This window comes from Biomphalaria glabrata, chromosome 3 (genome assembly GCF_947242115.1).
Source record: "Biomphalaria glabrata chromosome 3, xgBioGlab47.1, whole genome shotgun sequence".
NCBI classification, from domain to species: domain Eukaryota; kingdom Metazoa; phylum Mollusca; class Gastropoda; family Planorbidae; genus Biomphalaria; species Biomphalaria glabrata.
In genome coordinates this window covers 25736492-25761055 of record NC_074713.1, presented here as the reverse complement: position 1 = coordinate 25761055, position 24564 = coordinate 25736492, and the positions used below count along the sequence as shown (strand labels likewise).

Genomic DNA, 24564 nt, shown 5'->3' with positions numbered 1-24564 from the left:
TAATATTGCTATGATCAACTTTGTTAAGTCTCTGACCTGAAGTTTATAGGGATTTTTAAATGCTGCTACTCTAGTCTAGTAAAAATGAAAATGTGAGTAGGACTATTGATTAATTTCAGATATAAACCTCTCGACTCTATTTTGCGACAACTCTACTTTAATAAATATATCTACATGTAGGCTCTAGTTTCAAATCCTATTCTAATGTTCAGTACCGTAGTAGTGGGCCCATATATGATATATGGTACCTGAGCATAGCAATAATAGTATACTTCAATAATCTACATCACAGACTTCACAGAGGCATAAAGATATAACTACAATAACCCCCAGGCCCTCAAGTTTTAGAAGTGATGTAGATCTCTAGACTCTAGATGTTTATAAGTCAGTTTCACTACTACATCGTAATTCATATATCTAGACTCCAAATTACCTATTTACTTAGGCTAGAAATTTAAGAAGTCTACAAATATAGATATATGTATCACATTCAAATCTATTGTCCTGGTAATCAGGGTGCTATGAAAAAGGTGTTCATTTTCATATCTAGGTCAGTGCATGACACATGTGCAGTCCGTTCAATGAGTCTGCTGTGATGTGTTACAGTTACAGCTCTGTTTCGTCATCGTTAGAAGTTGACAAAATTATAAACAAATTAAGTGATCAATATTGTCTTGTTTTGCTCGGAAGTTCTTAACCTAGATCCAGATCTAGTCTAGATCTAACTTTGAAGGAGGTAAATTTATACTTACTTTATCTATAATCTATAGATAGTGACTATACTAGCCATAGCAGGGATAGATGATCATGAATAATCATGATACATTGATACAGATAATACTAATGTGAGTAATAGATCAGATTCACTCATCATTATTCATTCATGATTCAGTAGATTTAGATAGACTTAGTTTAGACTAGATTAACTAAGATAGACGTCTCACATAGTTGATGGTACCCTACATTCTAGACGTTCGAACTAGAGGCTAGGCAGGGCAATCTGAATCTCATATGATATGATACTCCCCATACTGCCGGGCCATACTCGAGTCATAGACTCTAGTAACTGATACTGATATTAGTGATAGTGATACTCTTAATCATAATCTTTTTAATCTGTATCAGTGTATGATGATAATGATAGTAGATCTAGCTAGATCTAGTAGCCTACTATGAATGAATTTCTACTCATCTCATACTACTCATAGTCTACTAGATCTAGTTAATCTAGTAATTATATAATATATATATATTATATTATATAGTAGATTCTTATATCTGAACACCGACTTACGGGAACTAGGTCAAATTTTTATTTTATTTTTTTATTTGGTGAAGGTTTAACTTACAAAAAAACTGAATCTTCAACTAATGGACAATAAAAATAGCTGTGTTTCTTTTTATTACCACTCATAGTCAGGATTTTATATTAAAATAAATTGGGTCACTTCATGCTCCTACTCTGAACGCAGTTTTTGTGCTTTCCCTTTCATTGGACACTGAGCACTGTCACTGAACTCCACTATGTAATTGCTAATAAATTATATCTGTGTTAATTAAAAATTATTTAGATTGTAATAAAAGAAGTAGATTCACTTCTGCAATATGTATTTATAGTCTATTGCCTCTCTCTCTCTCTCCTCTCTCTCTCTCATAGATGCTTATAAATAATTCTTTTCATGACTGTCTTCCCCTTTCCCTCCAATAATATTTCTTATTACAATTTTGCCTTGTCCAATGAAGGAGAATGAGTTAAATTCATTATTATTCGTTGGGACAATTCCTTTTTAAATTTTATTTAACAGCTAACAGTATAAATGTAATTGGAATGTCTTTCTCAAGATGTTTGGAAGCTTATTATGATATGCCCATCAGCCTTCGATCAAACAGGAACATAGTCAGTTGACAGTTGAGTCTATAGTCAACTAAAGTCTTTTGTATAAATTGTATATTATAGTATCTAGATTCTAGATCTATATAGTCTAAAGATCTAGCAGCTAGCTAGATAGTAGATTGTCTGGACTCTGATAGTAGATCTAGATCTAGTACTAAACTATTCTTTAACCTACTTTACTTAGCCTAAGACTTATTATATAAATATAAGTCTCTATATATTCTCTGAACAAATGAAAACTATGTATCAATGGTTTGGTGATATATATGAAAAATGAAGCTAAGTGTGTTGTTTGTGATTCGTACATTTCCAATGCTAATAAAGTTAGCGCTGTTTTAGAACATCATGTTGCTAGCGATAAGCATCATATTCTAACAAAAAATGTGCTTCTTCTGCAAACGTTACAACTTTTTTTCAACCGAAACACTCTTTGAAATCCATGAAGGCTTGTACTGCCGAAGCAACATTAACTTATCACACTGTCACACATCATCAATCTTATAAGCTGAGAGACTGTACTACATGCTTGTCTAATATGGAAGATGATTGAAGATTTGGAAACTGCTAATAACATTGCATGAGCCAGAATAAAAACAGGCAATTGTAAACAATGTCATTGTTTCTCACACTGTTGCAAGATTACTACAGGAGTTAAGTAGCAATAGCTCTTTTTGGAGTCTTTACAGTTGCAAGTAGCCATGGTGCAGAGAAACTATTTCCAGTAGTAGTATTGTACTTTTAGAAACTATTGAGAAATACAGTTTGTCATCCAAGTGTGTTGCGTTCGTAGGAGATAATGCCAAGCCACTGTGAACTTTGGAGACATCCGCAGAAAACAAAGCAAGAATTTGTTTTCACTGTTGAAAACTCAGCTTAAGTTAACAATATCACATTTTCTTTACAACTGTATGCAACATAGTACAGATTTGCTGCCTGTAGATGCTGAAACTATTGTGCAAAAAGTGTTAACTATTTTTCTATTTATACTTTGCGCATACTATTTTTTTATAAATTTATACTGAAAGATTTCTGTCATTTATTTCTTATTACTTATCAGCAGTTACTAAACCACAGCAAAACTAGTTTACTTTGCTTATTTCTGGAAATTGACAGTATGCTCCAGCTATTTTTTGCACTGAAGCCATACTTTCTGAGCATAGATCAGCCACCAATGTGAATCAAGAATTTTTTTAGTTAATTCACTGATGCCAGCTTTTCAGCCATAGAAGAGTAGAAAGGTCTAGTGGTTTGCAGTACTTTTCATTCAACAAAGCAAAGTCTGCAAAAGGGTAAAGTGAAAGTTTTCTTTGATTGAAAGTGAAAGAACTTAAGAAAAAAAACTGTTAAGAAAGCTACAAAGAGTTAAAGACAAACGTAAGGCATGTGTGATAAACAATCTAAATGTAAAATGTGCATTGAATATTAGAAAAAATGAATGGCTTACTTTGAGGGATGTATTTTTTAAAATACATTAAAAGACATTACAATTGATTTGATGATATATTGTCATGCATACAGTACTTAAGAAAAGGGTTATAGATGTCAACAAGTACTGTAATTTGAAATCATTTGCAGGACGGAAAGATTTTTTTGCACAGTTGACTCAGTGAGAGGTATTCATCTCACAAAGTACAATTTGAAGAAAATGTTCTGCATACAATTCCACACCTATGTTAGAGTGAATGAAGTACTAATAACATATTAACGCTAATGAAAGTCCTAGTAAAATTCTGACTTTATATCCTCTAGATCTAGTTGAGATACAGATATAGTGAATGTCTTCAACTAAATAGGATGTATGCTTTTAGGAAAATTTGTTGGTGGACAGCTTTTTTTTTTATTACAGAAATATGGCAGATGAAAACAGTGAAATGCTTGCCTCTGTGGCTTTAAATCATGAGGAAAATGAAAACAAAGAAGACTTTGTTGATCCATGGAATGTACAATCTGCTTCTGCCACTGGGGTAGACTATGCCAAATTGATAGGTATGTTCAAAAGCAATTTTAAGGATTTTTTGGTGGTGTAAATTTTATAGCACTATTTGTTTGAAGTAATATATATATATATATATATATATATATATATATATATATATATATATATATATATATATATAAAAATAAGTAAACTTGTGCTTAACATTCATTTCAAGAATAGCATACTTTTCTTCAGATAGATTTGGCAGCAGCGCGATTGATTCTGAATTGATTGATAGAATTGAAAAAGTGACAGGAAAACAAGCTCACCACTTCCTAAAACGTGGCATTTTTTTCTCACATAGGTTAGTGATTTTATTAGTCACATAGTATTTGTAGGTTTTGGGGCTGGGATATTTTACTATGCTTGATATTTGAATATTTTATAATAGAATTTAGAATATTAACTATTAGGAGGGGGGAAAATGTATGTGAGGTGATCCTAAGAAGCAATCTAAAGACTAATTCTAGTGATATACAGAAAGAGACATCTGGAAAACTTTTTTTAAGACTACAATATATACCTTTGAGATACAAATGAAATTAGCACTCAAGAATGTGCAGCTGATGGTAAGAGAACTTTCAGTGATTGTTGAAGTATTCAGTTGTTGCTTAGTAAGAGCTCTCTTCCAGTTAGTAAAACTGAACAAGTGTAGATGTATTCAATTCTGAAAACTTGAACAAACTTTTTTTAAAATCAAAACTGAAAATAACGTTTATTTAGTAATATACACAGCTTTCAGCTTCAGTGTATATGTATGTAGAAATACAAATGAAATAATAATATATTGAACAATTTAAACAAAATAGAAAAAAAAATTCACATCTTGCTGTCACATCTCTTATTTATTCTCTCCTCTCTTCAACTTTCACACTCCTATTTATTTGAACTTTGGGATTTCGTTAGAATCTCTTCAGCGTACACAACAAAATAATTGACCCACCTTTACTCATGGTTACATCAGAAACATGCAGAAACGGTCCATAAGAGTGATCCATGCGGGTCAGTGTTTTATTTGGGTCAGTGCAGCAGCATGTATAAATCACATCTGGTTCTAGCTACATTTCTTACACAGAAAGCAATGCCTTTTTGATAATAGTAATACTAGTAAATTTCATAATGGGTAGAAGAAATACATTGAATGAAAATAATTTATGACAAGTTTGAGATGATTTAAAGCAATTGATTGAAATTGATTTTATCAACATTTAAATCTGCATTAAAAATAACTACATTGTTGCTATTTTAGTTAGGTATTTTATAATTTAATGTATTTTTAGTTATATGGGATTTTCAATTATATTATGTGTCTTTTGAACATTTCAGAGAGATGCATAAAATTTTAGACTTGTATGAACAGAAGAAACCTTTTTACCTGTACACTGGCAGGGGACCATCATCAGAATCAATGCACATGGGGCATCTTATCCCATTTATTTTCACTAAGTGAGGTTAAATTTTTAATTTCCATCAATTTTTGTTATGTTTTTTTCTAAGTTGAATTATGGTTTGTTTTCTGCAGTGGAGGAATCTACAACCCATTTATTCAGCTTGTTAGTCTTTGTTTAAAGTTCAATATTTTTTAAATTAGGATTTTACTAAAAATTAATAATACATAAACCTTATGAACTTAATATGAAATAAACAACATTTCTACATATAAATTAAATGACACACTCTCTTTTTAGATGGCTGCAGGAAACATTTGATGTACCATTGGTCATTCAGATGACTGATGATGAGAAGTATTTGTGGAAAGATATCTCTATTGATGAGGTCCAGAGAGTGGCTCTGGAGAATGTGAAAGACATTATATCACTAGGTTTTGATATTGATAAGACCTTTATCTTCTGCGATTTTAATTATATAGGGTATGCAAAATGTAATAATACAATATTTTCTTTAAATCTATTATATGTAAAAAAAAACAACTATCAGCACTGTTAAGAAATTTGTCTTATTTGTAAGGATTAATCAATTTAAATAGAACCAGTTCAATGCTCTTAATTAGTTTTTTTTAATACAGCTTTTGTTTCATGGTTATTTTTACACCCATGACTCCCATTAGTAAGACAAAAGTGGCTTCCCTGTCATTCACAATTTCTTTTATTTATACAATAGGCCTAAACTACTAATTCTCTTTGATTTTATATTTTAGGCAGTGTCCAGATTTCTACAAATTAATTGTCCAGATTCAAAAACATGTAACATTCAATCAAGTGAAAGGTATTTTTGGTTTTGGGGAAAGTGATTGTATAGGTAAAATATCATTTCCTGCCATTCAAGCTGCACCAAGTTTTAGCACTGCATTTCCACACATTTTTAAAGGCAGAAGGAATATACCTTGTCTTATTCCTTGTGCTATTGACCAGGTAATTTTTTTTTTCATTTTGTTATCATTTTTATGACAAATTTAGAAGAAATGTGTATATTCATAATCCATGATTAATATTCACTTTTTTTTCTTTGAAATAGCAGCATAAAAGTTAAGGACCACTAATAGTTTATTCTTTATTATATTATTTTTTATTTTATTTTTACAAAGCTTAAATCAACTCATTGGTCTGGTAAAAAGTTTATTTCTCCGACACCCAATCTCGGATCAAGCTGAAATTTTGCACAATTTTTTCTTTTACCTGACAACACAAGAATCAATTTAAAAAATTAAACAATTAGTTGATTAACTATTGGTAATTAATTATTTTGTTTTGGTATCTTGAACGAGCGAAAGAAATTGTACTTGACTGAAGTGAATAAGCTGAATTAGTCCCCTTGATAGGTCGCTGCTCTAAATTGTAACAAACAATATATAACTATACTATCTTCTGTAGTCACGTACCTCACTAGTAGAGTGGTAAGCTCATTGGCCCCGAAGAGGTGTGATCAAGAGTTTGAATTCAGGTTGTTTCCTCCTCTTTTTTTTTTAATGCTGTTAAAAACCAATTATGGTAAAATTCATCCAGATAACCCTTTCTTTACCCCCCCCCCCCTTTCCATTTTCCCAACTGGTCCAGATAAATGATAGGATCATAGATTTTTTAAAGTATTTTTTTAATGTTTTTTTTGTTCCTATTAAAACTGTAAAGTTAAGTGTTATATTGATATTTTTCACCTTCACAGGATCCCTACTTTCGAATGACAAGAGATGTAGCCCCTAGAATAAATCTCCCAAAGCCAGCTTTATTGCACTCTGTATTCTTCCCAGCCTTACAAGGAGCTACATCAAAAATGTCCGCCAGCGATCCCAACTCCTGCATCTTGCTGACTGATACTCCCAATCAAATTAAAAACAAAGTAAGCTCAGAAAAATTATTGGAAAGTTAATTTTTTTATGTTGAGAAAGCTAAAAGATCGTTTTCATTAAATCTGTGTGTATACAAAACTTCCCCACAGCATTTAATGAGCTCTTCATTTCCGTTGATGGAATAAGTTGCTTTAGGTTATGTAATTATGTTTCAAAATGTAATAATATTATTGTATGAAAGCCTTTATTTCACCTTCACCCATCCCTTAGTGTGTTGGGTATTGGGGCACCTCACAAGATCTGTTGACCATCTTTCTGTATTCTGTCTTTTGTTTTGATAGAATCTTTTTCAATGATAGGCCTGTCCATTCTTTTATGTCTTCCCATCGCTTTCTTTGTATGCCTCTTCTTTTTCCTGATACTGTTCCCTGAAGGAAGGTTTTGCAAGCCCTGAGAACTATGTGATATAGCCATAGTGTTTTAGTGTTAATTAACAAACTTTGAAATTTGTATGTCTTAATTATCAAGCTATTATGACCTTAGGAAGTACGTGTTTTGAATACAGCTTGTGATTTTTTTTAGGTGAATAAATATGCTTTCTCTGGAGGCCAGGCAACTGTGGAAGAGCATAGAGAGAAGGGAGGCAACTGTGATGTTGATGTTTCCTATCAGTATTTAAAGTTTTTCCTTGAGGATGGAGAAAAGCTGGAGAAAATAAGACAGGTAGACTTACACAATAGTATCATTGTTGTTACTGGTTGTTGACTTGTATACTTACACAATAGTATCATTGTTGTTACTGGTTGTTGACTTGTATACCTACACAATAGTATCATTGTTGTTACTGGTTGTTGACTTGTATACCTACACAATAGTATCATTGTTGTTACTGGTTGTTGACTTGTATACCTACACAATAGTATCATTGTTGTTACTGGTTGTTGACTTGTAGCACCAAACTGCTGGTAGACAACTTAAATGTCGTAGGTGCAATCTATCTTAACTAATAAAACTTAAATAGCTTGAATAACTTCCTTGTGAACAGTACTAAATAGAACTTTATAATATAGCCAAAAAACAAAGTTGATATAACATTAAAAAAATGTACTAGACTTAAGTAATAATATTTCTTAACAAAATCTAATTCACTACAATAGCACGACCTTTCAGTCTCAGGTTCTGGAATTAGTCTCCCCTTAGATCAGATAATGACAATGCCACCTATGTTGTATCATTCACAATCAGTCGCTAAACTCTTCCCACCGTCACCATAGAAACACAAACACACTCTATAACAATCATAATGTAGACAAGCCTACAAGAAATATATATAGATTTGTCCCAAACTTTTTAAAGGAATAGCCTTTTAATTAGACATGTATTCATAGTTAATGAACATCATCTCTTTTGTTGTCCTGTTAGGATTACACCAGTGGTGAACTACTGACTGGTCATCTTAAGAAGGAGCTCATCACTGTCTTGCAGCAAATAGTGGCAGGGATACAAGACAAGAGGAAGACTATCACAGATGAGTTAGCTAGGGAATTCATGACACCTCGCAAACTAAAATTTGATTATTAAATGTTATTTATTCTTAATTTGAATTGGATGAATATGGGCATTTTGTTTTAGTGAATTCAGTAAGAATGATGTGTGTCAGTGACAGGGTTTGGCCAAATTATCAAAGATTATGAAGATGATTGAAGGTCAGCATACTAATATAAACAGATTCATTAATGACTTTCCAGTGAGTCACAAAATTTAGGAAAAAACATTGTGTCTTTGATTTACAGTTAACAAAGTATCAAAATTTGTAGCCGATATGCTTAAAGTCTATATGATTAAAAATAGCTAGACAAAAACACATCATCAAACATGTCTATTCATATATATATATATTGTACAGGTTGTAAACTATTCAGTATTATTTGCAAATTAATGTAATAGTTTTATGTATAAAAATTAGTAGCTGTAATATGTAAATGTAATAGTCTATAGTTTTCAATATATCTAGAGAAATGGGAAAAAAAAAGATTTATTAGAAATTTTATTAAATAAAAAATATTATTATTAATACCAACAAATTTGTTATCAAATGTGTGCTTGACATTGAAGATGGTCACTTTGTCTTTTGTGTAACTGAATTTTGACTGAAATAAAGTAATATTGAAAACATTTGCATTTCCAGTTTTGGTAGATTACTTGTTGATATACTATGAATATGCTTTTTGGTTTTTCTTAATATCAAAAGTTTATACACATTTGAAAACTGGTCTCCTAATGAATAATTAGTTTTTGCACAGAGCATAGTAACTCTACAGAGACACCCTTGACCCATGTTTTCAAAAATCTCTAAGTTAAAGATAAATATTGTTTATACATCAAGGAATAATTTCAACTGTACATATTTTATTGCTAAACATTCCACGTTGTAAGGTTTTCAAATCATGTAATATTTAAAAAAAATATTTTATGTGAATGTGAGTTTAAAAACAAAATACAAGCTTTTATAATATATATATATATATATTCCTAAACAATATTTATTAACTTTAAAAAGACTGCATTATATATGTATTACGAAAGTAGTGATGGTGTTTCCAACACTGTTTTTAATTTGGCCAAGATAAACTAAAAATGCTTTAATGTGTAATGTTAATACCTTGAAACACATCCAATCAGAACATGGTTCATATTGACATTCATAAAGTTAAATTGTAACATTTAAAAGACTAAGAACAAAATTACAAAGTAAATAATTTATTGAGCTAAAAATGTAAAGTTTGGCACTCAGATGTATATTTAAGTATGTCATACATCACTTATCACTGATATACCAAGTATACAAAGTGCTGTTAGAGCATGGCATAGAAACAATAAAAAACTATAGTCTAGTAAGAGAGAGTAAAGGGAACACTGTCTTTACATTGTCACCCAAAGAAACTCCAATCAAGGGTTCAGTGTGAAGGACTCAAGTTTTAGTTTTAGTATAATTGCAGACTATATTATTATTATTATAAGGTACTAAAAGAGGAGCTTTTGGCGGAGTGGTAAAGCACTTGGCTTCTGAACTGAGGGGTCCCAGGTTCAAATCCTGGTTAAGACTGGGATTTTTAATTTTGAGATCTTTAAGGTGTCTCTGAGTCCACCCAGCTCTAATGGGTACCTGATATTAATTGGGGAAACGTAAAGGTGATTGGTCATTGTAAGGCCACATGACACCCTCATTAACTGTGGACCACAGGAACAGATCTTCTGCCCTACAGATCATATGGTCTAAAAAGGGAACTTTATTTTTTTGAAAAAGGGACTAAAATTCTTACCAGTCATCAAAGTTGACTTGCATAAAAACCACCTGAAGGGGTTCACATCCACTTTTTAAGTGTTTTACATTTCTTCTTTAAGTCAATAAGAACAGAACATAATTGAGACAAGATATTCATTTTATAATACACTAATTAACACAAATATTATGTTGAAAAATATAAACATCGACTATCAATGAGTAGAGACCAGACACACTAATAAAGCTACTGGCTGCTACATTGAAACATCAATGTTGCCAACTAAAAAAAAAATTCCTTTGTGCTACAAGCCAAAGATCTTTAGAAATTGTAGTCTGCAGTGCCTAAAAGTGAACAAAATGATTATATGCTTTTTAAAATACAAAGCTTATCAATATCTCCCTATTCTGTTCACCAAATAAACCATTCCATGTTCTAATTTATTATACTAATTATTCATTTATAGCTAGATCAGCAATCTGGTGTTTCATTCTAAAAATGAAACAACCTATTATTATCTCTTTTGATTTATATACATTTCAGTGCAAATACTATTGTCACAACATTATATGAAGCCTATAAAAACTTTGCGATAAATTAATTCATAGTTTGGAGACAATGTTAACAAATTCAAATGGAGTATAAAAGTCACAAATATCTATGTAACATGATAGTCTTAAAAAAATAATATTTACATTTGACATGTAGCAGTGACATGTAGGCTCTTCTGTAGTATGTGCCACAAAAAAAAATAGTGTGGTGTTCTTGGTTGTTGAAGTAGCAGGCATTGTGTCATTAGACATTTATCAACAATGAATTTGTAAAAATACATTGATAAATACTATCTTCTCAAAACTATCCTATACTGTTATACTATAAGGTTATATTATAAAAGTTATTTGTTTATATTTTTTATACATGATGTAACTGTTTGTATATAATGTACATCTCAATTTTCTATTTATAAAACACAGGTACCTCATTTAATTCTTCACCAAAACTATCCTCAGTTTCATTATGTTCTTCATCGTCAGACCCCTTGGTCTTTTTCTGCCCTTCTTTCTTCTTTTTCTTGTCTCCTTTGCTGTCATCCTTTTTATCTTCTTTGATTTTCTTCTTATCTTCTATATCTTTCTCTTTTTTCTTTTCTTTCTTTTTTGTTTCTTTAGCACTATCAAGGTCTTTTGATCCTTTGTTCTTGTTACTTTTCCTCTCTTGATTATCTGCCTCAGTACTATCACTTTTATTTTTTTTAGATTTCTTTCTGTCTCCTTCCTCTTTCTCAGAACTCTTAGATTTGTCTTTCTTCTTTTTTTCATCTTTAGACTTAGTGCCTTTCTTACTTTTGGTCTCTTCTTGTTGGCTGCCCAAGTCTTGCGTAAGTGTCTTCTCAATTTTTGCTTTCACTTTTGTTTTCACATTCTTCTTGTCCTTCTTGCCCTTTGGCCTAACTGTTTCGTCATTGTCAGAACTGTCTGAGTTAGTTTTTGAACTGCTGCTGCAGCTAGAGCTTGAGGAATGTGAGGAGGAGGAGGATGATGATGAAGAAGAGGAAGATGATGAGGATAAAGATGAGGAGCGCTGTTTTCTGTAGCGTGATGACTGAAAAAAATAATTTTTGGTAGTTTCAGAATTCTCAGTTGAGTTAAAGTTGTATTGTGAGCTATAACTCAAAGAATCTGTTTTTTTTAAAAAAGGTGTTGATGGGGAAAAAAATTTAGCAAAAGAAATTTCAGCATCATAGCTCTAACAAAAGTCTAGATACTTCTAAAGAAAGAATTTATTTCTACATAACATACTTAAATAGTTACAAATGCTAATCCCTGGAGTTCCTAACAACATAATTACTATATAGTTATTAAAATTATTATGCTGCATTGAGAAATTATAGAACTTCTGAAGACTTGAAACTAGAATGTAAAGATTTAAAAGAGTAGCTTAAATAAGGAGCACAGCTACTACATTTTGGAGCTTTGTGAACGGTGGAAAATAGGCTAGCAGACTAGTAGGAGTACTTAACTATAAACCCTTGAGATGTATGTAAAAAATATCATCATTAGGAAATCCCCAGAATACAATTTATCTTGGCACATACAAAATGTGGTGAAAAAATATGGCTTAGCAAAAAAAAAAAAAAAAAAAAAAGAACAATACCTCAGATGAAGCAAAAAGATCTTCATAAGTGATGGAAGAAGCTGTATCTGAATCATCCAGATGATTTTCACTGAGATGTTTCTTAATGGCATGAACTGTTATTTTACGTATTCTGTTGTTAGTCAGCTTAATTCTGCTTAAACTGCCAAGATGGTTTTGCACCAAATGTAATAGCACCTGGTTTCAATAAAATATTATCGTTAATAATCCGAAAACATTAAGAAACATTTATTTTCCAGTTTAAAAAAAATTAATACAAAAATTAGAAAACAATCAGATGTTGATCTTTTTTGGTTTAAAAAACAATAACTTTTCTTTATTCTCAAAGGCAGGGCCGGTCCTAACAGTTGCGGGGCCCTATGCAAAACTGATTATGCGGGGCCTAGTCTGTGTGGGAATAAGGATAAAAAGTGAAAATTAAGATTTTGAATTTTATTCATTTATTACTAAGTACAAAATTGCGATCAAATTAACTTTACTTTACGAACCTTGCAACCTATGACATATTTATATGCCAATGACTATAAAAATAAACAAAATATTGGAACTTCCGATTAAGGTGAAACATTTATTTTCGGGGCCTAGTCTGGGTGGGAATAAGGATAAAAAGTGAAAATTAAGATTTTGTATTAGAAACAAAATTTTGAATTTTATTCATTTATTACTAAGTACAAAATTGTGATCAAATTAACTTTACTTTACGAACCTATGACATATTTATATGCCAATGACTATAAAAATAAACAAAATATTGGAACTTCCGATTAAGGTGAAAATTCACCCGATTATTAAACTTTATTACATGAAAGCTGACTATGCCTTTTTTTCTTTTATCGCGCCTAGGATTGGCGTTTTCTGCAAAGAACGAAACCCACAAATGACAATTTAGTCTATTTTTCAGGAGATTTTAATAAGTTCAGGAGATTTCCAGGAATTTTTCGTATATATTTTGCAATTTAATGATTACACCTAGAATTAGCACGGGGCCTATGAAAGCGCTGGGCCCACTGCAACCGCATAGGTTGCAGTGACCTAAGACCGGCCCTGCTCAAAGGTTTGAGTGAATGAAAAAAAAGAACATCATTTCATACTCTAAATCTTATAATGAATGACAAAGAATAACGGCAAGCAGTAATTAAATTTGAAACCATCCCTAAGACTGTGTAAAAAGCATACTAAATATTCCGTTGTTTCACTTGTTTGTTTAATTAGTTTCAGGTGTCCTTCAGAAATGAAGATTATTACTTCTTGGTCCAAAGCTCCTGACAGATAGCAGTTGATGTATGCAGAGGTCAAAATTAGGATCATTGAGTCCAAAGTGCATATCAAATGACCAGGCAGTCATCCTCTCTAAGTTACTTTAAAACTAAATTATGAGTATGGACTCTTGCTTCAGCTTTAAAATAAACAACATAAATAGTTGTTTTTTTCTTTAATAATTATTTTTTAAAACTCTACCTTTATTTTTTTTAAATAAAAAAAAAATAGATCAATAAAGAAGTGGAGAGTTATTTTCCTCAATTTCAAATAGACTATTATCATGATAATACTTGTCAGTGAGAGAAAAAAATAGCAACTAACAAACCTGCCCAGTGTGTTCAGTAAGGCCGCATCCTTCCATGTCTAATAATTCTACTGACTGGCTAGCAGCAATGCCAGTCAATATACAGCTAGCTGAGTAGTCACCAAGAGGATTGTAATCTAAAAATAGCCACTTGAGCGAGCTGCAATTTGCAAGGCACATTGATAATTGAGTCCACCCTAATGCACTTATTCTGGGATTATCACTCAGTGTTAATTCTGTTATTCCTGTTGAATAAAAGAGGTGATTTAAAGACAAATCTCTTAAGTATTAATACATAATATTTATGTTAATGTTCATTTACTGTTAACACCAAACAAATTAAAACAATTGAAACAATTAATCACAGTCAGTCAAATGCCGATATTTTTAACACACCTGGCCTGTTGTTGGTAGGCAGTAACAGTGAATACAGGACATCAATAGACATGTCACTTAGCTGGCAGTCTCCCAGGTCTAATGAAACAATGCCTGGATGAAAGCTTAATGCCCTTCCTAGGACTTGCAAACCAACATCCCCTAGTTCACTACCATGAATGCTGTATAAAAGGAAGTAGCTAAGTTAAATTAAAGAGAAAACAAAATTACATGATTTTAAAAATATATTTAAGTGTAAATTTAACAGCTGAAAGTAGATCTATAACTTGCATTGCATAAGGCGACAAAAAAAATTTGAATTAACTATTATAAACTATAACATAGTAAAGAAAATACATAACTAAAAGAATCTGTTATTTTTTTAAAAGTTAGCAACTGATGCTAAAGAAATTTCAGCATCATAGCTCTAAAAAAAAGTCTAGATACTTCTAAAAGAAGAATTATTTCTACATAACATATATACTTTAATAGTTAAAAAGACAATATTATAGGTGGCTGCCTGGTCGTACGGTTATATATGCACGCTGAATGTCATTCGGACCTGTCAATGGTTACTGGTTCATACCATACCCACTGCTATCCCCCATCGTCCTGCGGGAGGTTTGGACTCAAAAGTAAATTATCAACTCTGAAGGAACATCCAAAACATGTAAAACAAACAAAATAAATAAACATAGCAAAATAATTGGGACCTTAGTGCATAACTGAGATAGATCATGGATCTACTGAATATTTGTGTGTGTGTGTGTGTGTTATTTTATTACAATAAACTTACTTCCTAATAATTGTCTCTATATTATATTATTATATGATTTAAGCCTAAACTTACTGTAGTCCAGTTAAGGATGTATTTTTATAAATACATTTAGCCAAAAGCTCAACTTGTTCTAAATTGTTTATGATGCCTACATTTAAAGTCAGCTGTTGAAGTGACTGGCAGGAGCCTATACATTTTAAAATACTTTGGAAGTCTTTTTTCCCTAGTTTGCATTCACGAAGACATAACAAACGCATTTGATTTGCCTTTAGCGCTCGACAAACTAGTACGACTTCTTCATTCGTGAGTTTTGTGCCAGATTTATTAAAGGTTGCATCAGTCATTTTAAATTCAATTAACACCTTAGATCCGATTAGCTGTAATAACTAAGACGCTTTTATAAACATAGAATATCATAGATCTATCAGACCATTTTACAATTTACTTCGCCATGACAGTTACTACAACAAAACAGCTCGGCATAAAATGACATAAAGTTATAGATAAACAAAAATGAGCGGCACTTTTCTATTTGCACTGAACTATAATATATTTCTACTTTTCTTTCGTTATCCAACCATGGAACCGATCGAACCATAGATTATATAGATCTATAATCTAGAGTCTATGGATCGAATACATCACTCAGATTCTGGAGCGAGTCGCCCGGAGGATTCAGTCTATGTCGCCTCCGTGGAAACATCTAAGGCCCCGGCAGGATACCCTGTCCTGTGTGAGCTTTTTTAAAATTTATTTTTATCTTACTTGGGGTGGGCATGGAACAAAAGCCAGCAACCCAGTCCAAAAAGTCCGCCACACCGTTCCACCAAGGGACCGACATCAGTGTCTCGTTACCTGGAGTGGCGGTCCCTTCACGGAACGTGGCGGTTACAGTAGGCCTATAGGAATATGAGGCAAACTCCCCATGGTTAGCGCTGCCCTCGGCCACGTATAGCAGGCTCGGCGCGCCGTGTAGGCCTACACGATATGCATACCTTACTTGGCCCATGACCAGGGCCGCCGCTACCTATTGTGCAATGTGTGCATTGAACGCAGGCGGCCGAATGTAGGGGGCGGCCAAATTATTATTCCAAGATTTCTCTCTTTTTTGTTTAATTTTTGGTTTAAATTCTGATCACCATCCTTTGAAAACTGGGGGGGGGGGGGGGAGAGAGAGGGGAGAGACGATATTCGTACAATAAAAGTTATTTTGGAAACTTTAAAAAGATAGAAAAAAAGAAGGCGCGCGAGGGATTCCCACGGGTTTTTTCCATAGGTGCCGACTCTTTCCTGGTCTTGAATTTTCGCGGGTTGTTTGTAATATTTGTTTCGAGTCGAATAGCCCGCCCTGTAAGTAGATCTAGATCTTGTAATTACAAAGTCAATTTTAAAACATTGTCACTTTTATTTGAAATGGCTGTTAATTGAGAGTAGAATATTTTTGGCCGATTATAGAATGTAGATGTAGATCTACATTAAGTTCATTTGCAACTTCCTGACAAAAAGGGGTGTTATAGAGTGTGCTTGTTTCCTAGGTGGCAGTAAGAAGAGATTAAGCGATTGATTGGTCATTATGCATTGAGGATGATGAAATTAGCGTAATGCAAATGTGAACCATTAGATAATCTTGAGACATGAAACGTAATGCAAATGTGAAACATTAGATAATCTTGAGACATGAAAGAGTAATAACGTTGTTTATGGTGCACTAGATTTCGTTTAAATATCAGTCTATTTCAAATAGTATATCTCTAACTCAAGTTAAATAGGCCTATCAGTCTATTTCAAATAGTATATCTCTAACTCAAGTTAAATATCAGTCTATTTCAAATAGTATATCTCTAACTCAAGTTAAATATCAGTCTATTTCAAATAGTATATCTCTAACTCAAGTTAAATATCAGTCTATTTCAAATAGTATATCTCTAACTCAAGTTAAATATCAGTCTATTTCAAATAGTATATCTCTAACTCAAGTTAAATATCAGTCTATTTCAAATAGTATATCTCTAACTCAAGTTAAATCTGAAATATTGTAATAATAGGCTAGTTATATTGAGTTTATATTCATGTGAGCAGGTCAGGAGTGGCGCTACTGAGTGAGGCCTTTTTGTTCTCTGCTGCTCAACATTTGTTCATTTATAAACAGTAGGCAGGTGGTAGCTTTACTGGGTGGGCCCAATCTGTGCACCTCAGTCTGCGACCAAGGGGCTAGAGTAGTCGCCTAAGCAACCAGACATCACAATTAAACTAAACTGCACTAATCTAGCTAACTAAAAATAAAACAGCCAACTAAAATTATAAAAAGAACTTATATACACTTTATTTACATGATACAAAAAACAGTAATAAAATAAATATACATACTACTAAACAACTAATGAACCCTAATTAACTGAACCTAACAACTCCACTAACCAAAACCCTCTGGATCTATGTTGCTAAATCTACAACTACACTAAACAGTAAGCTACTACAGTAAAGCAGAACTACAGCAGACAGGCAGGTATTATAGCAGGCAGTCCACACAGGAACAACACTAAAAATAATTTTCTAACTCACTGCTTGGTCACACAGACCAGCTAATCAAGCACTGACCAGCGGTCAACACTGGAAAAAGGGACAAGACACTACAGCATCCGTTCTATTTATAGAGCCAGGTCATGACTCATCTACACTAACTTTAAAGTTAAAGAGCTGGCGGGAGACAGGCATGCACTCAGCACTAGCCTAGATAGTTTACAAAAATTAAAATACAGATATAAATAGATAAAAAAAAAAAAATAGATTTAGGAGCGCCAGCTCACATTCACAAAAGAAATAGTTTAAGTTATTTAAAGTTTATTTATTAAAAATATAAAACACCTACATTGGTTCAGTTGTGCTAGCTGTTTGGATGGTAAGCCAATGACCAACTAGCAACAAGGAGAAGGGGCGGCGAAAAAAAATGTTTTATTTTCAGTGTAATTTATCTGAATATAAGTAAAATTCATTGTTTAAAAATTAAAATATCTTAAGTAGGAGACGTCGTTTTATCTTCTAATAATACCTTGTTAAATGCAGACCGCTTTTTGCGAGGTACGTATGCAACAATGTGGGTCAAAACGTTTTGAAGAAAACATTTTGAAACGTCTCCGTTAATAGTGTGATTCTTATGGATTTATTTTTTGTCTCAGAATGATCGAATTTCTTCCGTCTATTGCACTTCATTAAAGTGACGACTTTTGTGTGAAAAAAATGTCCGTGATAGAGACGTCTTACTTAACACAAAGAATATTGTTAAAAAGCTCACGCCCATTACAGACGTCCGTGCGCAATATGTAGGCCTTCCTAGAATGTCCCTCGCATAATACTATTGTGTGAAAATACATCTTGCTTTATTTCCTGCGGATGTCTCCTAAGTTCACATTGGATTGGCATTATCTCATTCGAGGAGGCGCGGTGGCTGAGCGGTAAAGCGCTTGATTTCCCACCCAGGGTTCCGGGTTTAAATCATGGTGAAGACTGTGATTTTTACTTCCGGGATATTTAGGGCACCCGAGTTCACCCAGAGCTAATGGGTACCGGACATTAGTTGGGGAAAAGTAAAGGCGGTACCAGATATTGTACAGTCTTCTATGCAACTTGTTACAGTGACGAATCGCAGTTGATAGTCAATAAAGTTATATGAAGCTGAAAGTTGAATTGTCAAGTTTTTGGCAGTGTTTATTTGTGTCTCTACCAGTAAATTGATCCAGAAAAAGAGAAATACATAACAATATAAAAGGAAATGTTTTAATAGAGGCAAGATGAAGACAAATCACGACGCTCCGCGCCGTCCCTCAATTTTTTTTTTGTAAAGAGAATACTATGAACTTGCTTACTGGCCTTTAATTTATTTAAATCTGTCTACTTGGGTACCGGCCCACCGAGCATTAGCCAGTTTGCTCCTGGTCCGAAGTTGTGTAATCAAATAATTTTATGTTTCATCGTCTCATGTCTTTTATATTTCTAACGGGACATTATGGGCCATTGTAGCCGGCAACATGGGCGTAGCCAGGATTTTTTTCGGGGATGGGGACTTTCGCCAACCGATAAATATGTGTGTGTTTGTGTACACACGTAATTAATCTTTATTATATTCCGACCTTTTATTCTTTCGAAAGACGTTTATTGTACCCTAGAATAGGATCTTCCTAGAGATAGTGGAAAGACTGTATACCCTCTGCCCTAGCCAGCGAGGGGTTCTAGAAGAGAGCTGAGAGTTCCCCCAGGTTAGTAGAGGCATCCGTCCCGGCGCTAAGTACTATTTCCGGTATTTAAAAACAACAACAAAAAAAAATGCATATTCTACAGTGCATTATCCTGCTATTAAAAAAAAATTAGTTCAAAAACCGAATCTGACATTCACTGCACTTTATAAATGGAGCCCAGCGACTGCGAGAAATTTATAACTCCTCTTGGCTACGCTCATGGAATTTGGTGACTATACTTTGCTTTAGATTTTATATCGAAAAGGAAAGTTTTATCGTCAAAAACATCTATTTCTGGGGGGGGGGGGGGTGTTAAACTAAAAAAATCTCTGAATTTTATTTTCAACAAAATCAAAACTCTTTAAGTACTCTCATATAATTTGGCGACTGTAGTTTGCTTTACAATAATATTGAAAAGATCTGTTTTCAATCTAGAAACTCTCGGTTCGGGGGTTTTAAACTTAAAAGCATCTGGAGGGGGTTTTAAACTCACCCCCTTCCGTTTGGTTTCGCTCATAGAATTGTGTGACTGTAGTTTGCTTTAATTTTATATTGAAGAGGTGGTTTTTAGCTTCAAACCCTTTAATGGGGGGGGGGGGTAAACTCAAAATCCTCTGGAGGGCAGTGGAGGGAGTTTTAACTTAAATCCGTCTGGAGGGGGGGGGGGTAAAATCGATACCCCTCTTGGTTACGCTCATAGAATCTGTTGACTGTTGTTTGCTTTAGTCTTATAATGATGTTAAGTTTTATCGTAAAACAAATGTTGGCGAGGGGTTTTAGACTTTAAAAAATCCCCATTGGCTACGCTCATGGAATTTGGTGCTTATCGTTTGCATTATTTTTTGTTTTGTTGAAGAGGGAGGGGGGTAACCTCAAACCCCCATGGAGGGGGATTTTAAACTCAAAACCCACTTGTCTGCGCTGAGGGAGGTGATGGTTTAACATTAAAATCTCGCACAAAATTAAAGCAAAATAATCAGTCACAGAATAAGACTGGCACCCAAAACCGACTTAAAAGAATTCCTTTTGTTCAGGAATCACAGAACCTTAAAAAAAAATACCACTTAGGAAATATCACTATTGAGTCAACAAAGCATCATAATGCTTTTCCTCCGTGGGACTAGAGTTCTCTCCCTTTTATAAGAGACAGCAACGAAAGCGTAACAAAAATATCCGATCACAACCAAACAGAGTTCAAGGAATTAGTGAACTCTTTTCTAAGAACCCATTACACCAACAACCAATGGGTCAGAGTTTACACAGACGGATCCTCCCAAAAAATCCAATACAAACGGAGGAGCTGGCATACTAATTGAATGGCCCAATGGAGAAAGACTGGAAAAGTCCATTGCAACTGACGATCTCTCAGACAGCCATAGAGCAGAAAGGCAAGCACTGGAACTAGCAGCTACCACACTAACTTTCATTTCGGGAGGTGAACCCCAACCCCTCTGGCTACGCCCAAGGGATTACTGATCTGAACCCTACGACATGTAAAATAATAACGAAGAAGAAGAAGTCACAGAATCCCCTCCCCCCCCCCCGCTATGCCAATGGCCTACATTGTATTTTGATCTTGTCATCAAGGTATGGCTGTTGAGGCCTACCTGAACCCGGAATGATGTTTGGTTACAACCTGGTCATGCTTTGTAGGTGCAGTCTCTGGGAATTGACGTTTTTGTTTTGATGCTTTTCTTGGCCACGTACAAAGTCAGCTCTTCAAAATAATACTGCAAACAATCTATGACAATTAGTTATCAAAATAATCTACAATATATAATAGATTTAATGAGAATTTTTTAAAAAGGTAATTTATAATTTATTTTTGTGCGTAATAGTGTAATTCTTCTTTGTCAAGCATGTCTGTTTAGCTTCATCTAATGCTGGGCACTTTGGCTCTTGGCTAAACAAAGGTAACTTTAACCTGAAAGATTTTAAATTGCTTGAGAATTATTAGTTATGTCTTATGCCGGTATCAGAGAAAGAAACTGGTAGATCTTAATGGTTTATAAAGATTTCAGATAGTGAGTCTTCTGTAGTATTTCAAGATTGAAGGGAATGACTATAACTATATATCTGACAAAATGTAACATTAGAGAGATCCTTTAACTGGTCATATATCTAAGACAAAATGTAACACTGGGGCCGTCCACTCTATGGAAAACTGCATGATTTATGTTTTTTTTAAATACCAGGCAGTTTTTATATATAATTAGTGTTTGAAAAGAGTCCATTTAGGGCCAGGGTCTCAACCATGTATAGAAGAGGGACATGTCACTGGAACCATGTATAGAAGAGGGACATGTCACTGGAACCATGTATAGAAGAGGGACATGTCACTGGAACCATGTATAGAAGAGGGACATGTCACTGGAACCATGTATAGAAGAGGGACATGTCACTGGAACCATGTATAGAAGAGGGACATGTCACTGGAACCATGTATAGAAGAGGGACATGTCACTGGAACCATGTATAGAAGAGGGACATGTCACTGGAACCATGTATAGAAGAGGGACATGTCACTGGAACCATGTATAGAAGAGGGACATGTCACTGGAACCATGTATAGAAGAGGGACATGTCACTGGAACCATGTATAGAAGAGGGACATGTCACTGGAACCATGTATAGAAGAGGGACATGTCACTGGAACCATGTATAGAAGAGGGACATGTCACTGGAACCATGTATAGAAGAGGGACATGTCACTGGAACCATGTATAGAAGAGGGACATGTCACTGGAACCATGTATAGAAGAGGGACATGTCACTGGAACCATGTATAGAAGAGGGACATGTCACTGGAACCATGTATAGAAGAGGGACATGTCACTGGAACCATGTCTAGAAGAGGGACATGTCACTGGAACCATGTATAGAAGAGGGACATGTCACTGGAACCACTTCCAACTTTTCCCTTGCTTAGAATAAATAAATTATTGAACAATATCTTTTAATATATGTGAGCAGGTCAGGCAGGCGCTGAGTGGATAGATACCTATTATCTGCTGCTCAACATTAAAATTTACCAACAGTAGGCAGAAGTTTGCGCTACTGGGTGGGCTCAATCTGTGCACCTCGGTATGGTGACCAAGGGGCTAGAGTCGCCTAAGTAACCAGGATGGCTGCCTGGTCGTGCGGTTTGCGCGCTAGACTGTCGTTCGGATTTATCGACGGTCGAGGGTTCAAACCCTGCCCGCTCCCATCCCCCGTCGTCCTGCGGGAGGTTTGGACTAGGAAGTAAACTATCTTCAACTCTGAAGGAACATCCGAAATATGTAAAACATTTTACAACATTTTACATACTAACCTAAACTAAATGAAAGCAAGAAGCAATAACGAAACTTTACTTCAAATTAAATAAAACAAAAAGATACTTTATTTACATAAAAAAATAAATCAATAATAAAAAATAATATATTCTCTACAACGAAAACAACTAATACTAACTAAAACCCTCTAAATCTACACCACTACAAACACCAACAAACTAACCAAACCAACTATCTAACACAAACTGATCAAAACAACTATCTAACTAAAGAGAACTAAATCACTACAAGACAACTACTATACTAGACCTAGATCTACACAAACTCACTACAATAAATAAACTAGTCTAGATCTACAATATCCTACAATTACACTCATAACACTAACACTAAAACAAGAATATCTTATTCTTAGGCTCAGTACCTTACTATTCACTAAGAACAGAACTGAGAAACAGACTATAAATATAACTAAGTTTACTAAGGCGATAATAAAGAAACCAAATAACACTAGTCTAGATCTACAGCAACAATAACAATACTAGATCTATCAATAATAGCTGTTTATAGCAGAAACAAAATTAGAAAATAGCACTAGATTCCCTAGAATTAGAATAGATCTACAACAGCAATTATAGCAGCAATATTAGATACAGCAGCATGTATTTCAGCAGTAATATTCAGCAGTAACACAGCAGTATGAATAGCAGGCCGTCCCAGGTACAGAATAATAAAATAATTAGACGACAGACCACAAAGATCTTCCGCTGTCACACAGACATACTATACTGACCACTGGTCAACTGTACACTGAACTGTTTTAAGACAGCATGTAGTACATCACTTTTATGCTATCCCGCACTAGCCTATATAAATATGCGGAAGTACAACTATAAAATCTGACACTAACCTATAAAAATAAAATATATAAAAATAGCTCTAACCTATACAACAAAAATACATTTAAAAAAATAGCTAAAATTGCATATAAAACTAGCTCTGGGAGCGCAAGCTCTCATATACATCCTTTTTAATAATTTGGATAAGAGATATAATATGCCTTCTTTTTCTTTTTAAATAAGTTTCTTTACCTTTTACTGAGGTCTTTCTAATAATTTCAGTGTTCCTTGTCCCTTTATTTTTGGTAATTTCATTTTTTTTTCTGTTTACTGGAAATGGAATCTATTAGGCAACAGTTATTGAAATGGGCAATGTTGATATTACTTGTTTTCTTGAGGTGATTATAACAGAAGGCCTACTGTCATAAATTAAGAAAGACTTGAAAGGAGTTAAGTTAATTACATTGATTAAAACTTTACCTAAAAAGATAGCCTATATTAATTATATAGTTTATCAGTATTTACACAATAAATTTATTTGTGAATGAACAAGAAAAGTTGGAGTGACCAAGTAAATGAGAGGCAGATCATGTACATACAGCAGAGTTGTACAAATGAGTGTTCAAGTTAGCTAGATAGGTTTTGGTGTTGGTAATAAAATAAAAGAAAGGGATATTTAGAATTGTGTTTGTTTTTTTATACCACCTATGTTGCCTTCAACTACCCAGCTAGTTCGCCACAATGTCGTCAATATCAAGTAGGTATTATACTTTGGCTTTGAACAAAATCAAAGAATAAAAAATTACTTTATGTTTTGATCCTTATTGAACTTTGCATTGACTAGATTTAAATGTAAAATATTTAGGAACATACGGTACTTCATGATACAAAATTTAATACAATAAAACACACATATTCACAATTTAGATCATTGTATATAACTTTTC

General features: G+C 33.6%; 2 protein-coding genes across 5 annotated transcripts; one reads left to right on the top strand and one right to left on the bottom strand.

The window, feature by feature from the left end:
* The first annotated feature begins 558 nt into the window (after positions 1–558).
* On the top strand, positions 559–9346 carry LOC106069576 (tryptophan--tRNA ligase, cytoplasmic-like). Its single transcript, XM_013229276.2, has 9 exons — positions 559–736; positions 3741–3880; positions 4068–4176; positions 5199–5318; positions 5561–5743; positions 6031–6244; positions 6993–7166; positions 7699–7839; positions 8539–9346. The coding sequence occupies exons 2-9, from the start codon at positions 3745–3747 to the stop codon at positions 8695–8697; spliced, it is 1236 nt and encodes a 411-aa protein (XP_013084730.2). The 5' UTR covers positions 559–736; positions 3741–3744; the 3' UTR covers positions 8698–9346.
* LOC106069575 (leucine-rich repeat-containing protein 73-like) lies at positions 9149–23621 on the bottom strand. Of its 4 annotated transcripts, none has more exons than XM_056024223.1 (5): positions 23572–23621; positions 14515–14675; positions 14140–14363; positions 12555–12731; positions 9149–12002 (listed from the first exon to the last, which is right to left on the bottom strand). In XM_056024223.1, exons 2-5 carry the CDS (start codon positions 14564–14566, stop codon positions 11358–11360), a joined length of 1098 nt encoding a protein of 365 aa, XP_055880198.1. In that variant the 5' UTR covers positions 14567–14675; positions 23572–23621; the 3' UTR covers positions 9149–11357. The 4 variants fall into 4 exon arrangements, with proteins under 4 accessions (XP_055880198.1, XP_055880200.1, XP_055880199.1 ...); XM_056024225.1 differs by lacking the exon at positions 23572–23621 and adding an exon at positions 21111–21235; XM_056024224.1 differs by lacking the exon at positions 23572–23621 and adding an exon at positions 17834–17917.
* Between the last annotated feature and the right edge of the window lie 943 nt (positions 23622–24564).